Raw genomic sequence first — 13,214 nt, 5'->3', positions numbered from 1 at the left:
TTTCTATGTTTCTGTGTTTAAAAAAAAACATCAAGTGAGCGACAGTTCTGTGAGCAAAAATTCCTGGTTAATGAGAGCGGTCAGAGGAGATTGGTCAGACTTGGTCAAGCTGACAGAAAGGTGACAGTAACTCAAATAATCACGCATTACAACAGTGATGTGCAGAAGAGCATCTCTGAATGCACAAAATGTTGACCCTTGAAGTGAATGGGCTACAGCAACAGAGAACAGTCACAGGCACTCAGTGACGACTATATTAGGTATAGGAGGTAATTAAGTGGCCATTAGCTGTACACTTCAGATGGTATTGCTGTGTATTTTCAGTTTTTGTTCTAAATTTCAAATGGATGTTTCTCTCTTATATAAATGAAAGTGAAGTTGCTTATTCTTTGGGGCTGGCAGTAAGGTTTAATTTAAATGAAAATGCAAAACTGGATAATTGTGTTGAATTATTTGCAAACGATTCCAGAGGAACAGAGGCCGGTGGGTGGTCTTTGCTTCAGTGAAACTGAAGAGTCTGATCTCACATTGGCTTGCTAAACAGATTCCGGGAGTTACAAACAATCTGTACTAAGCAACAAGGCAAGTTGCAGACAACACTGATTATTGAATATTTATTCATATGAACAGCGCAAGATTATATTAATATGAAGCTTTAGCAATATGATATACAGAAATTGCATTGAAGGCAGGTATTGGCTAAGGCACAGTATAAAAGCCAGCTCATTTCTGAAAATAAATATACATTTCTGGTCATTTGTGAGAAAGGCACTAATGAATTCAGTTGATTAAAATTTAAGCAGTGTTCTCTAGAAGTTAAGTATACTTTCTCCTAGATTTAAAATTTTGCATTTTGTTGTAGCCATTAATCATTATGACATAAAATTGAAAAGTCTGTTGCCGGCAAATACATGCAATTCAGCCTATCCTTCCTTTCTCATCCTCTTTCTTGATTTCCCATCCAGTGGTCCCTTCCTTTCTCATGTCATGCTCTCACTTGTCAAAAAGGAACATTTTCATTGTGGACCTGCACAAATCCAATGTCAAAGTTGCCTACAGCCCAGCCACAAGAGACCTCAAAGGAAAATGATTTGCAGCATTGAGCTTTCCTTTCCCAAAGTGGGATGTCGCTCGATAGTTAGTTATCAAGTAATAACTCCCACACATCTGAGGAGAGTGAGGAGGAATGGTGAGTAGATTTGGTTACCTGAACAGCAAACCTTGTGTGTCAGGGATTCAACAACCAGCTGGTCCTAATGAAAGTACATAAACTCATGCTGAGAAAGTTTCATTTGGCATGGTGTGACTCTGTTCCAAAAGTGAATGCAAATACAATGTTTTGAGGTAAGCTGGAGGGCAAAAATAACATCTCTGCTTACCTCAGAATCACAAGTTGAATATGTTGAATATGACAGGTTTATAAAGCAGGAAACTTTACAACTGTGAAGTAAATGCATTAGTCACTTGTGAATTAAAATTAGACTTAAAAAGTCTCTGGGACTACGTGCCTACTCTTTGTCAGTTTCTCTGCTTAAAGCTGCTGACATTCAGTTATTTAAATCAAAGTCCCAGACGTATGTGTGCGTAATCGCTGTGAGACACTGAAGTCAGGATAATGGCAAAATTGCTTCTGGGCTTCTGCTCCAGCTCAGAACTAACAGAGGATTTGTTACTGTACAGTAGGATACTGATTTAGAAGGACAAAGAAAATATTACTTTGCCTGACTCAAATGTATTAAATTGTCTATAATTTTATGCAATTTTGGTTAACCATTTGACAAAAAATACTAACTTTCACATTTCCTAGTTATTAGGATAAATGTTAATAGCTTTTGAATGTGTTTGAGTATCAAAAAAAAATTACAATATAATCAACATTTGATTGGCTGAAGGCAAAGAGTGGAAATAAAGGGGGCTTCTCTGGTTGGCTGCTGGTGTTCCATAAGGGCGTTGTTTGGCCCACTATTTTTCATGTTACATGTTAATGATCTTGATGATGAAATTAATAGCTTCGGGGCCATGTTTGTGGATGATGCAAAGATAGGTGGAAGGGCAGGCAGTGTTGAGGTAACAGGGTGGCTGCAGAACGATTCAGAACAGATTAGGAATGTGTGAAGTGGCAGATGGGACACAGTATAGGGAAGTGTATGGTCATGCAGTGAGTTGTTCAGATGCAAAAGGACTTGGGAGTCCTCATGTAGAAGTTCCCGAAGATTAACTTTCAGGATAAGTCAGTAGAAAGGCAAATTCAATGTTAGTATTCATTTTGAGAGGACTAGAGTATAAAAGCAAGGATGAAATCCTGAGGTTTTATAAGGCATTGATCAGACCATATTTGGAATATAGTGAGCAGCTTTGGGCTTCGTATCTAAGAAAGGATGTGCTGGCATTAGACAGGGTCTAATGGTTCCAGAAATGAAAGGGTTAACACGGGATTAGTGCTTGACGGCTCTGGTCCTGTACTTGCCAGAATTTAGAAAAATGAGGGAGGAATCTCATTGAAACCTATTGAATATTCAAAAGCCGGGACAGAGAGAATGTGGTGAGGATGTTTCCTATAGTGGTGAAAGTCGAGGAGCAGAGGGCACAGCCTAAGAACTGAAAGACATCCCTTAAGAACAGAGACGAGGAGGAATTTCCTTAGCTAGAGGTCTGGGGAATTCATTACTATAGGCATCTATGGAGGTGAGGTCATTGGGTATATTTAAAACAGAGCTTGATAGGTTTTTTATTAGTAAGTGTATCAAGATTTACAGGTAGAAGGTAGCAGAGTGGGGTTGAAAGGGAAAATAAATCAGCTATGATTGAAAGGTGGAGCAGATTCAATAGACCGAATGGTTTAATTCTGTTCCTATGTCTTATGGTCTAAAATCTATTAGAACTTCTGCAGCTGTCTTTTTCAGGTACCAAACGCTGTCAGGAGAGTTCTGAAGTGCGGCCTTGTTTTTTCATCATCTCAGTTCCAAAGTCAATATTTAATGAGAATGAGGCTGGGGTTATTAGGAGACAGTTCTTTACAAGAGCACAGCATGAACACTTTTGTAAAAAACTGATGACCAGAACAAATTTTCTTTTCCCGTAACCAGAACGATGATGTATAATTTGCAGATCATTAAATACTGAGCTGCTGGTAGAAAAGACATCGGTTTAAAATTACTTCAAAACATTGCAGCATCTAATTCAAGTGGCAAAGATGAAATTAGTGAGGAACTCTGTAAGTGATGTCAAGCGAGGGTAAAATAATTTATACCTGCCATAGGTTCTATACAAAATTACAAAGGACTTTATGACATATCTGATGCTTTAAAACAAGATTTCACTAAGCGTGTCCCGTCTTGAAGGTAATTAGTTTCTTTGCAAAACCACCAACTGGAAACACTTTGAAAACAGTGTTGCCATCAGCACTTTGAAAAGGAACTCTGTATAAAAAGTCCGAAAATGTTACCAGTTACACTTGACCTGTAAAATGAAATAAATGGCTACAGCAAAAGACCAGTTTTTTTTTAGTTATTTAAACACATTAAAGGAAAGAATAAATAAGCACTTAAAAATCAGAATGAAAAGAACCTATTTTTCCAGCTAGGTCTTCATTCAGCCACTTGGAAATCGACTGTTAATGTATGTAAATCAAATTGAATAAAAATTTTAAACATTGCATGAATTACGAGATTAGGAAGAACACAGTAAGTAAGGAAACAGCTAGCTGTTGTGTGGCATTCCATGAAATGCCTTTTGTGTTTGTTCAGAATAAAATATTAATTGTTCTTTTCTTGAGAGGAGTAGTATTCAGTCAGCACCCTCCAAGCCTTAGGAGCCATGAAGCCGTCGGGCGGATTTTTATTTTCACGGGCAAGTTGTCTCATACGGGTGCCTGAGATGAAATCAAAACTGTGCGATCTAAAATAAAGTAAAATATAATTAAAAATAAAATTTCTTGACATTCACAATTCTCATCTGACATAAGAGAATAAACCTGGCAATTCAAATCAGGCACTAATGCACAGCTGGTGAATATGCACTGGTTTTGATTCAATCTTCCATTACAATTTCTTTTGGTGCGGCTGCACAAGTTTAATTCCACCTTAGTAAATGTAAACTGTCAGCCAGACATTTCATTAACTATTTACTATTAAAGATTCAATATTCACAAAATTAAATGATCAAAAGAAGAAGCAAGGAGCCCAATTCTATAAAAACACTTTTAGGATTAGTCCAAACAGGAAACTAAGAGGCTCTAAATTGTAAGACCAGTGTGTGAAAAAATCTTGTGCTGTGCAATTTTTTGCCCAGTGACAACATATGTGCACTGAATAATTTCTTCAATAAAAATAGTATAAATAACCCAGTTCTAAAATCTGCAGACCAAATCAATGCAAACTCCATCTTGTCAACACTGCCTGAAAAGAAAATGTGATTGTGTACGATCATGAAATATGGTTATCATGCCAATGAGGCAGAGAGTGACAACCGGTTTAAATTCCTTTCTGCACCAATAGCTTTAAGAGTAAACCTAGCAATTATCGGCCTGTCAGTTTGATGCCAGTGGTGGGTAAATTAATGGAAGGTATTCTTAGAGATGGTGTATATAATTATCTGGATAGACAGGGTCTGATTAGGAATAGTCAACATGGATTTGTGCATGGAAGATCATGTTTGACAAATCTTATTGAATTTTTTGAAGAGGTTACGAGGAAAGTTGACGAGGGTAAAGCAGTGGATGTTGTCTATATGGACTTCAGTAAGGCCTTTGACAAGGTTCCACACGGAAGGTTAGTTAGGAAGGTTCAATCCTTAAGTACTAATATTGAAGTAGTAAAATGGATTCAATGGTGGCTGGATGGGAGATGCCAGAGAGTAGTGGTGGATAACTGTCAGATTGGAGGCAGGTGACTAGTGGTGTGCCTCAGGGATCTGTACTGGGTCCAATGTTGTTTCTCATATACATTAATGATCTGGATGACGGGGTGGTAAATTGGATTAGTAAATATGCAGATAATACTAAGGTAGGTGGCGTTGTGGATAACAAAGTAGGTTTTCAAAGCTTGCAGAGAGATTTAGGACAGTTAGAAGAGTGGGCTGAAAGATGGCAGATGGAGTTTAATGCTGATAAGTGTGAGGTGCTACATTTTGGTAGGACTAATCAAAAAAGGACATACATGGTAAATGGTAGGGCACTGTGGAATGCAGTAGAACAGAGTGATCTAGGAATAATGGTGCACAGTTCCCTGAAGGTGGAATCTCATGTGGATAGGGTGGTGAAGAAATGAGTACAAGTAGAATTATAAGGACCTTAGAATTAAGAGGGTGGAATAGGACCCCTCAGGGATAGAGGGGCAACCTATACCTGGATCAGGGGTTATGAGTGAGCTCCAAAATGAATCCCTCTCATTGATATTCACTAGGGTGGAAAATGTGGAGAGTGGAGAGTTAAGGGGGAGTTGATATTCTGGGGCAAACTTTGCATCTTCATTAGTCAAGGTGAAGTTCCCGAAGATTGGAGGATAGTAGATGTTGTCCCATTGTTCAAAATGGGCAGTACAGCTAAGCCTAGACATTACAGGTCAATTGTTTTACATCAGTGGTAAGGAAGTTGTTGGAGAAGATTCTGAATGACAGGATTTTTGTTCACTTGGGAAAATAGAGACTGATTTGGACAAGTCTGTATGGTTTTGTGCAGGGGAGATCAAGGATCACAAATCTCATTGAGTTTTATCAGGAGGCAACTCAGAAAACTGATGAAAGCAGTTCTGTAGATATGCACTTCCATGGCATTAAATTCCAGTCGGACATAAATGACCAACACAGTGCAGGAACTGTGCTGTGGACAGCCCACAAGTGTCACAAGGCTTCTGGCACCAGCAGTATAGCATGTTCACAACTCACTAACTCTACCGTACATCTTTGGAAATTTGGACTGGAGCACCCGGAGATAGCCTCTTGGAGACAGCGTCTTTGGTGCTTGGTGACCACACTAGCCATCAAACACTAAAGTCATAGATTCAAAGATCATTACATCACAGAAACATGCCCTTCAGACCATCTAGACAATGCTGACCCGTTTCTCTGTCCCAGCTACTCGCACCTGGATGTTATCATTTACAATAACCTGACACAATCCCATCTCATCACATTCCTTTCCGCTCACATTCAGCGCCCCCCCTCACCCCCATCCAGAAATGACCAGCGGCTACTCAGCGACACACCAAGGGTGATCTGCAGTGGCCAAGTCGCCCATGTTTAGGGTAAGGAACAGAAGTGACACACTTGGAGGAAAACTCTTACGTGTAGACTCCTCACAGAGGGCAGGTCAGGTTCCTGGAGCTGTCAGGTAGGAACTCCACCATGTTTCCCCCTCTACCCCCCTCCCTGAACTGAGATGTGGCCAACTCTCTTGCATTCTGTGCTCTTCTGCAATGCAGCAGAGAATCTGTCTCTGTGAAGAGGTTCACGAGAATGATCCAGGAAATAAAAGAGTTAACATGTTTGATGGTTCTGGACTTGTACTCCCTGGAGTTTAAAAAAACAAGTGGGGGGGGCACGGATCTCATTGAAACTTGAAATCAAATTTGGGATACATCGAAAATCGTAAAAGGGTCTTCAGCAGTTGCATGACTATCACTGTTTCATTAGGGGCAGGCAAATGGTAGCTGGCTTAGTTTGTGAATGCTATAACTTGGGGCATCCATACAGTGATATGGCTGAAGAATATATCAGAATATGGATGCCCCAAAAATCTGTCCTCAGGCTTGGTATGGGACGCTAGAGAACTAGTTGGCCATGACCTTACGATTAGAAAGCCAGACTTGTAGCTCTATTATGTGGTATTAAAGCAGAAGCACTATGGTTCAGCTTATAGCCAGTTCTGGCCTCTGGGTCTGTCTGCACATTCTCCTTGTGTCGCCTGGCTTGTCTCTCAGAGTTGCGATTTCTTACCTCATCTCAAAGACGTGTGGGATGGTAGGAATAATTGGCCATTGCAACTATCTCCTTGTGTGGTATAATTTTGGGTGGGGGGAAGGATTTATGAGAAAGAGAGGAAAATATAAAAGGAATTGAAGTAGGATTAGTAATAGGGATGTTCAGTGCAGACACAGAGGGATGGATTATGCCTTTAGAAAGCTCTCACAATTCCTCATCTCAGGTTCACAAAGTAGAGTTGATTGCTTGTACTTGTAGTTCCTCACCTCTCTGGGTCATAGAAGTCCATGCATTTCTTATCTTTATCATACGCAGCAACTCTGAATGGTATGATCTCAACAGAGGTTAGACCGGGTGCCATGCTCAGTACCTTCCCTCCGTGGGTTGGTTCGTACAGGTCCTTCTTGGTAATGGGGTGGGGCATGCCAGCGGGATCGCGGCCCACGATGTAGAAGTTGGCCCCAGCAATCATACGGGACCTGCAGTGCCACTGAACCTGCAGACAAAGAGTGGTTAACACATATATTTATTCATATGGAGATACAGTGTGGAATAGGCCCTTCTGGCCTTTGAAAGGCATCGCCCCATCAGTGCCCCGACAACCCTGATTTAACCTTAACCTAATCACGGGGCAATTTACAATGACCAATTACCCTACCTGGCACATCTTTGAACTGTGGGAGGAAAGCGGAGCAGTCGGGGAAAAGCCACACATTCCACAGGGAGGATGTACGAACTCCTTACAGAGGAAGCACTTTGATATGTCCTGTGCCGATGCCATAGTAAGTGCATCAACGGTTACAGAGAGGAGGTAGGAGAATTACGTAGAGAGGGAAAAGTAAATCAGCCATGGTGGAATGATGGAGCAGACTTGATGGGCCAAATGGCCTAACTGTGCTCCTATATCCTACTACCTTGTGTTCTAATTCTCACAATGAGCATTACCTTCACCTCAAGCATCCCATAAATCTAAATCTTCTCATATCCAATATTTTCGTTGGCCTCTTCTCAGCCTAATTTCAGTCTGGTGACTCTTCCCAAGCTACAAAGCCGGAAGTCAAACAATTTTATTTTAGTTAACAATCAGCGAACTTCAGAACGGTCAAGTTCACAGCAGTGTGATTTTCAGTCTTGTGTGAGGAGATCATTAATCCCGCAGGTAATGTAAATAACAAACACAAAATACTGGAGGAACTCAGCAGCCAGGCAGCATCTATGAAAAAAGAGTACAGTTGACGTTTTGGGCCAGGACTAAATAATATAAATATTTAGTTTGGTACTGCCTCTGTTTGTCTACCCATTCACTATTCATTCATGGTGACTGGTAGTTTGTCATCTAGTCCATTATCTAACTGATTGTTTAATTTACAGTTTTCCATATCCGGAGAAGATAGTCTGACTGTGTTTATATAGTGTCTTACATGATCTCAGGATATCCAGTGATAATATCTATGTGACAGCAAGGGTCTACATTTCCAGCTACGGGCTCTCTCCAGATCACCTAGATATCACAAGATATTCTGCTTCTGATTCACAGAAATTTATCTTATATGAAGAGCTAAAATTGAATTGATACTTCAATGTAAAATCATTCATATAAGCACATCATTATGATGTGTTACAATTTACACACGTGGAAATATCTCACTCCTCTCTATCACCAACCAAAATCCCAGGACATGACAACTGAATACTTTCCCCTTATTCTATTCTTTACAGAGGAATTCTTATTCAGATTTTGTCAATGTTTTTGGTTTCTGACAACACATACTCAGAGATTGTTGGAATTTTGGATATGACGGAGAACGTGTTTCAAGGGGATACAGTCAAGCTGAAAATGCACAACCACAGTACTGTGCAAGAGTCTCAGGCGTGCGCGCACATACACACGTGTGTGTGTGTAGCTAGGGTGCTTAAGATTTTCACACAGTACTGTAGTAACTTTATGTATTGCAGTGGACTGCTGCCGCAAAAAAAAACCCCTCAACTTTCATGATAGAGTGAGTGATAATAAACCTGATTCTGATATGGGTCTCCATTGTGGACTTAGAGTGGAAAGGGGGCTGGGGGAGAGGAATTATGGTTGGGAAAAGGGGAAGGGAGAGGGGCAAAAGTAGGAAGCACCAGAGAGACATTCTGTAATGATCAATAATCTAATTGTTCACAATCAAATGAGCTTGCCTGGTGTCTCAGGGCTGGATGTGTCTGCACCCTCCATCCTCTGCCACCTCTCCCACACCCTTCCCATGGCATTCTACCCTCACCATTCCCAATATCCTTTGCTCCAATCAGAGACTGAAGACCTTTGCACAGTAATGTACGTGCCACGTGGAATATTCTGTAGAAAGCTGTGAAGTTATCCACTTGACACATATAATGAAGAAACAGAGGATTTGTTAAACAGTGTTAACAGTGTTGACATTCAAGGAGACGAAGGAGTGTTTATGCATAAGTCAATGAAGTCCAACATGTAGATGAAAAAGCAAATCAGAGGGCAAATGGTGTAAGACTTCATTATGAGAGGGTTTGATTACAGGAATGAGGAAGCCTTATTGGAATTGTATTGGGTCTTGGGGAGACCACATCTGGAATATAGTGTACACTTTAGATCTTTTTAACTGAGAAGGTATGTACTTGCCATAGAAAGAGTGGAGAAAAGATAAACCAGATGGCTGAAGTGCTGCTGGGTTTTCATGTTAGCACATTAGGATTTTATTGGCAATATGTTCTCCATTCTGTTGCTGCCTCTCCCTAACACTCTATTCCGTATTCTGATAGTGCTTTTCCCTTGTACTACTTCAGTGTATTGACCTGATGAAGTGGTCTGTAAGGGTTGCGTGCACAACAAAGTTTTTCACTGTACATATGAAAACAAAAAATCAATATACCAAGGTACCAGTTCATTCTTTAGAGTGAATCAGGTTAAGAGGAAATATTATCACAATTTAAAAAATTCTTAAATGGTTCTGCAGGCTAGGTGCAGGGATGATGACTCATCAAACTGGAAGAGCAAGAAACGGTGACACAGTTTGAGAATAAGAGAGAAGCTGTTTCGAACTGAAGAGGAATCCATTCCCTCAGAGGGTGCTGAACCAGTGGAATTCTCTCCTCCGGACTCCGTTGAAGAATCATATATCCATTGGAAACAGCAATGGATTTTGTTTTGGAAAGCAGCGGATAACACTGAGATTCAAAACCTTGTAGGATGATGGGACAGGATCAAAGGGCTGGATGGCCCACTTATGCTCCTATTCTGATTCCTTATACTCTCTTGATCTAAATTCCGCTTCCTACATGCATCAATTGCTGGAGCTGCATTCTTGATGAATGATGAAATTTCTGCAGTCACTGGAGCATTTAAGATAAGCCTGTAAGAGAGGGTTCCTAAGCTTGAGTCCACGGACCTTTGGTTAATGGCATAAATAAGGCTGGGAACCAATGACCTAAGATGTTTAAGACACAGTTAGCATTACAAGAGATATTAGAATGAAATATTGGAATGTAGGTGATTTAGATTAAGGGCTGATTCCCAACTCAATTGTCCCAGTCCCTGATATTCTGTGCACTAAATTAGATGGCTAAAGTAAAATGGATTAACAACCTTTCATTTCCTGATTTGCATTCATTTCAATTTACCTTCAGACTAATTAAAAACCCTCCTAAACACCATCTTTTATATTTATATAACCTCCATAAGCGTGTCTTCCAAAACTCTGTTGGGCAGATCCAGGCCTCCCTTAAGTCCCATTTACCCCTGACTGGGGTTTCCCTGGATGCTCCGGTTTCCATTCCCAATGCAAAGACATGCAGTCATGCGTTAAATGGCCATTGTAAATTGCCACTAGGTAGATGGTAGCACCTGGGGAGGAGAAGTTGGAAACATGGCGAGAACAAAATGGGATTTATGTAACGGGTAGATGGTACAGACCCAGTGGGGCCTAAAGGCCTTATTCCATGTTATATGGCCCTATCTCTGTAAACTCCCTTCATGGAAACAGGCCCATTGCCCAATACTCAATTACACAGTCAATTAATTCCATGGTTTTCCAGAAATTAGAAAGACTATTTGAATACTGATGGATAACCGGATTCATCAATAGAGTTACTCAGGCATTTGTACCATCAGAAAGAATGAAACTTTGTCTGTCAGTTCATTTTCCACAGCAATGTTTAGTGGCTGTGCCAGAGGTTGAAACAAAAACTCACAGTGAGAGCCTTCAGCACTCACAGGCATTTAGTCAAGGAGAGAGTTAACCTTCCTGTGGGTGGGCCTTGAGACTGATTTCACTGTAGCCAACAATCATACACAATTCATCAGCAGACCAGGTGAATGATCTCAACCCAAACTGTCGACTGTCCACTTCCTTCCACAGATGCTGTTGGACCCACTCAGCATGTTGTGTCTTCCTCCAGTTTCCAGTATCAGCAGTCCCTTGTGATTCCAAGTTCTAATTTGGCATCTGTTGACTCAGTGCCCATGTTTTGCCTGTGCCTGCTCCTCTGAGGCATCTCAGGAAGTTTTCATAAGTGAAAGCTGGTATAAAAGTCAGTTATGTTTACATGCTTTGAGCACAATGAGAGATCCAATCAGCCTGTGCTGTTAAGATTGTATGCATTCCTTAGTTACCTGATGAATAACAGGCCATTGCAACAAATAGCATCCTCTGGTTGGCTGAGAGTGAAGAATGTAGGGTAGGGATCAGCTTTACAGTCTCAGGCAGCTTCTAGAATTGCAAGGCTTCATGCAGAGAGTGGTAGGATGGCTCAGCTCTCCACTGGTGCAACAAAGTTCACTAAATTTAGAAAGTCTGAAGCTTCAGAATTTGGCATAGCAGCTAATTTTGCTGTGCTCCCTTCAAACTTTGAATAGTCCTGGTTACTACCACTCTCTGGGGTCCTGGTTCCTGGATTCTCTTCACTTATTGGGCCCCAATTACCACCATCCCAACTCACCGGGGCCCCCAGTTCCCACACTGTCTTTAAATTACTTGTGATCCTGTTTCTTTTGATGCCTTTAAATTTACTGGGTTTGCTAAGAATGTGTAACATGCAAAAAAAAATGTGAATTCAAATATATGTCAGGCTATTATTGTTATTAATAATATAATATAATAATATAAATAATCCATAAAATCTGCTAATCCAGCACTAAAATCCTGTGCATGCCAGGTTTTAACGTGCTTCCTCCTTTCTTTTAACACCTCACTCACCTCTGTTGGCCCAGCATACATCATTGGTGATGGGAAGATGGCAACAATGGTCGACTGCGGGTCCAACACCCCCTCCTCCAGCACTGCTGCGTGTTGCTTCATGCGCCAGCTCAGTGGGACGTCGTCGTCTTTCGTCCAGCCACCAAGCGGGTGCAGGAGCAGGACAGGGCGCTTGTAGCCCTTTTCCAGAAGTCTGCGTTTGGTGTCCTGCATCAATAGGGCGTGGCCGTTGTGAACGGGGTTGCGGAGCTGGAACGCAAAGACAGCGTCTGCAGTAAGGAAAAGAAAGATTCATTAATATTTTGTGAAGGAACCATGACCAGCTCTTAATTTTCTCATGGCTAACTCAACACAGTCACTGTATACATGGCACTCCAAAAGAAATTCTTTCTGTTCAAAGCACAGACACAGAAACTTGCATTTGCTTTGCGCCTTTAAATATTCCCCTGCATTTCATTGAAGGCAAGGATTCCCTTGAATTGAAAATCCTGCAAGAAATAGTGGATACAGCCCAGTCACGAGTAAAGCCTTCCCCAACACTGAACACATCTACACGGAGTGCTGTTGCAGGAAAACAGTATCCATCATCAAGGACCCCCACCATCCAAGCCACGCTCTCTGCTCACTGCTGTAATCAGGGAGAAAGGGCAACAGCCTCAAGACGCACACCACCAGGTTCAGTAAGTTATTGCCTCTCAGCCATCAGGCTCTCGAACCAGAAGGAATAACTTCACTCACTGAACTGTTAACTCACTTTGAAGGACTCTTCATCTCATGTTCTCGATCATTATTACTTGCTTATCTATTTATTTATTTATTTTCTTTTGATTTTACACATTTCACTGTCCTTTGTACATTGGTTGTTTGTCTGCCCTCTTGCATGTGGTCTTTCATTGATTCTATTACTTAGTATGTCCGCAAGAAAATGAATTTCAGGGTGGTATATGGTGATATATATGTACTTTGATGATAAATTTACTTTGAACCTAGAACCCTGATATATTTTCAAAGACGTTTCCACCCAGGAACTTGAAACTGAAGTTTCAACATCTCAACATCTCTGAAGATCTATCCTGGGCCCAACGT

The 13,214-nt window shown here is 41.0% G+C and overlaps 1 protein-coding gene across 6 annotated transcripts in view; it reads right to left on the bottom strand.

The window, feature by feature from the left end:
* Positions 1-587: 587 nt before the first annotated feature.
* The window catches only part of papss2b (3'-phosphoadenosine 5'-phosphosulfate synthase 2b), a 93,354-nt gene continuing 80,727 nt past the window's right edge, over positions 588-13,214 (bottom strand). For all 6 annotated transcript variants that reach the window (XM_059947457.1, XM_059947455.1, XM_059947453.1 and 3 more), the window contains 3 exons: positions 12,129-12,397; positions 7,185-7,414; positions 588-3,897 (listed from right to left, as the gene is read on the bottom strand). In XM_059947457.1, coding sequence (XP_059803440.1) covers positions 3,756-3,897; positions 7,185-7,414; positions 12,129-12,397 — 641 coding nt within the window. In that variant the 3' untranslated portion in view covers positions 588-3,755. The remainder of the gene's footprint in view (positions 3,898-7,184; positions 7,415-12,128; positions 12,398-13,214) is intronic.

The sequence above is a fragment of the Hypanus sabinus genome, chromosome 22 (genome assembly GCF_030144855.1).
Source record: "Hypanus sabinus isolate sHypSab1 chromosome 22, sHypSab1.hap1, whole genome shotgun sequence".
Lineage (NCBI taxonomy): Eukaryota > Metazoa > Chordata > Chondrichthyes > Myliobatiformes > Dasyatidae > Hypanus > Hypanus sabinus.
The sequence above is the reverse complement of the archived record's forward strand: the minus strand, read 5'-3'. Positions and strand labels throughout refer to the sequence as shown.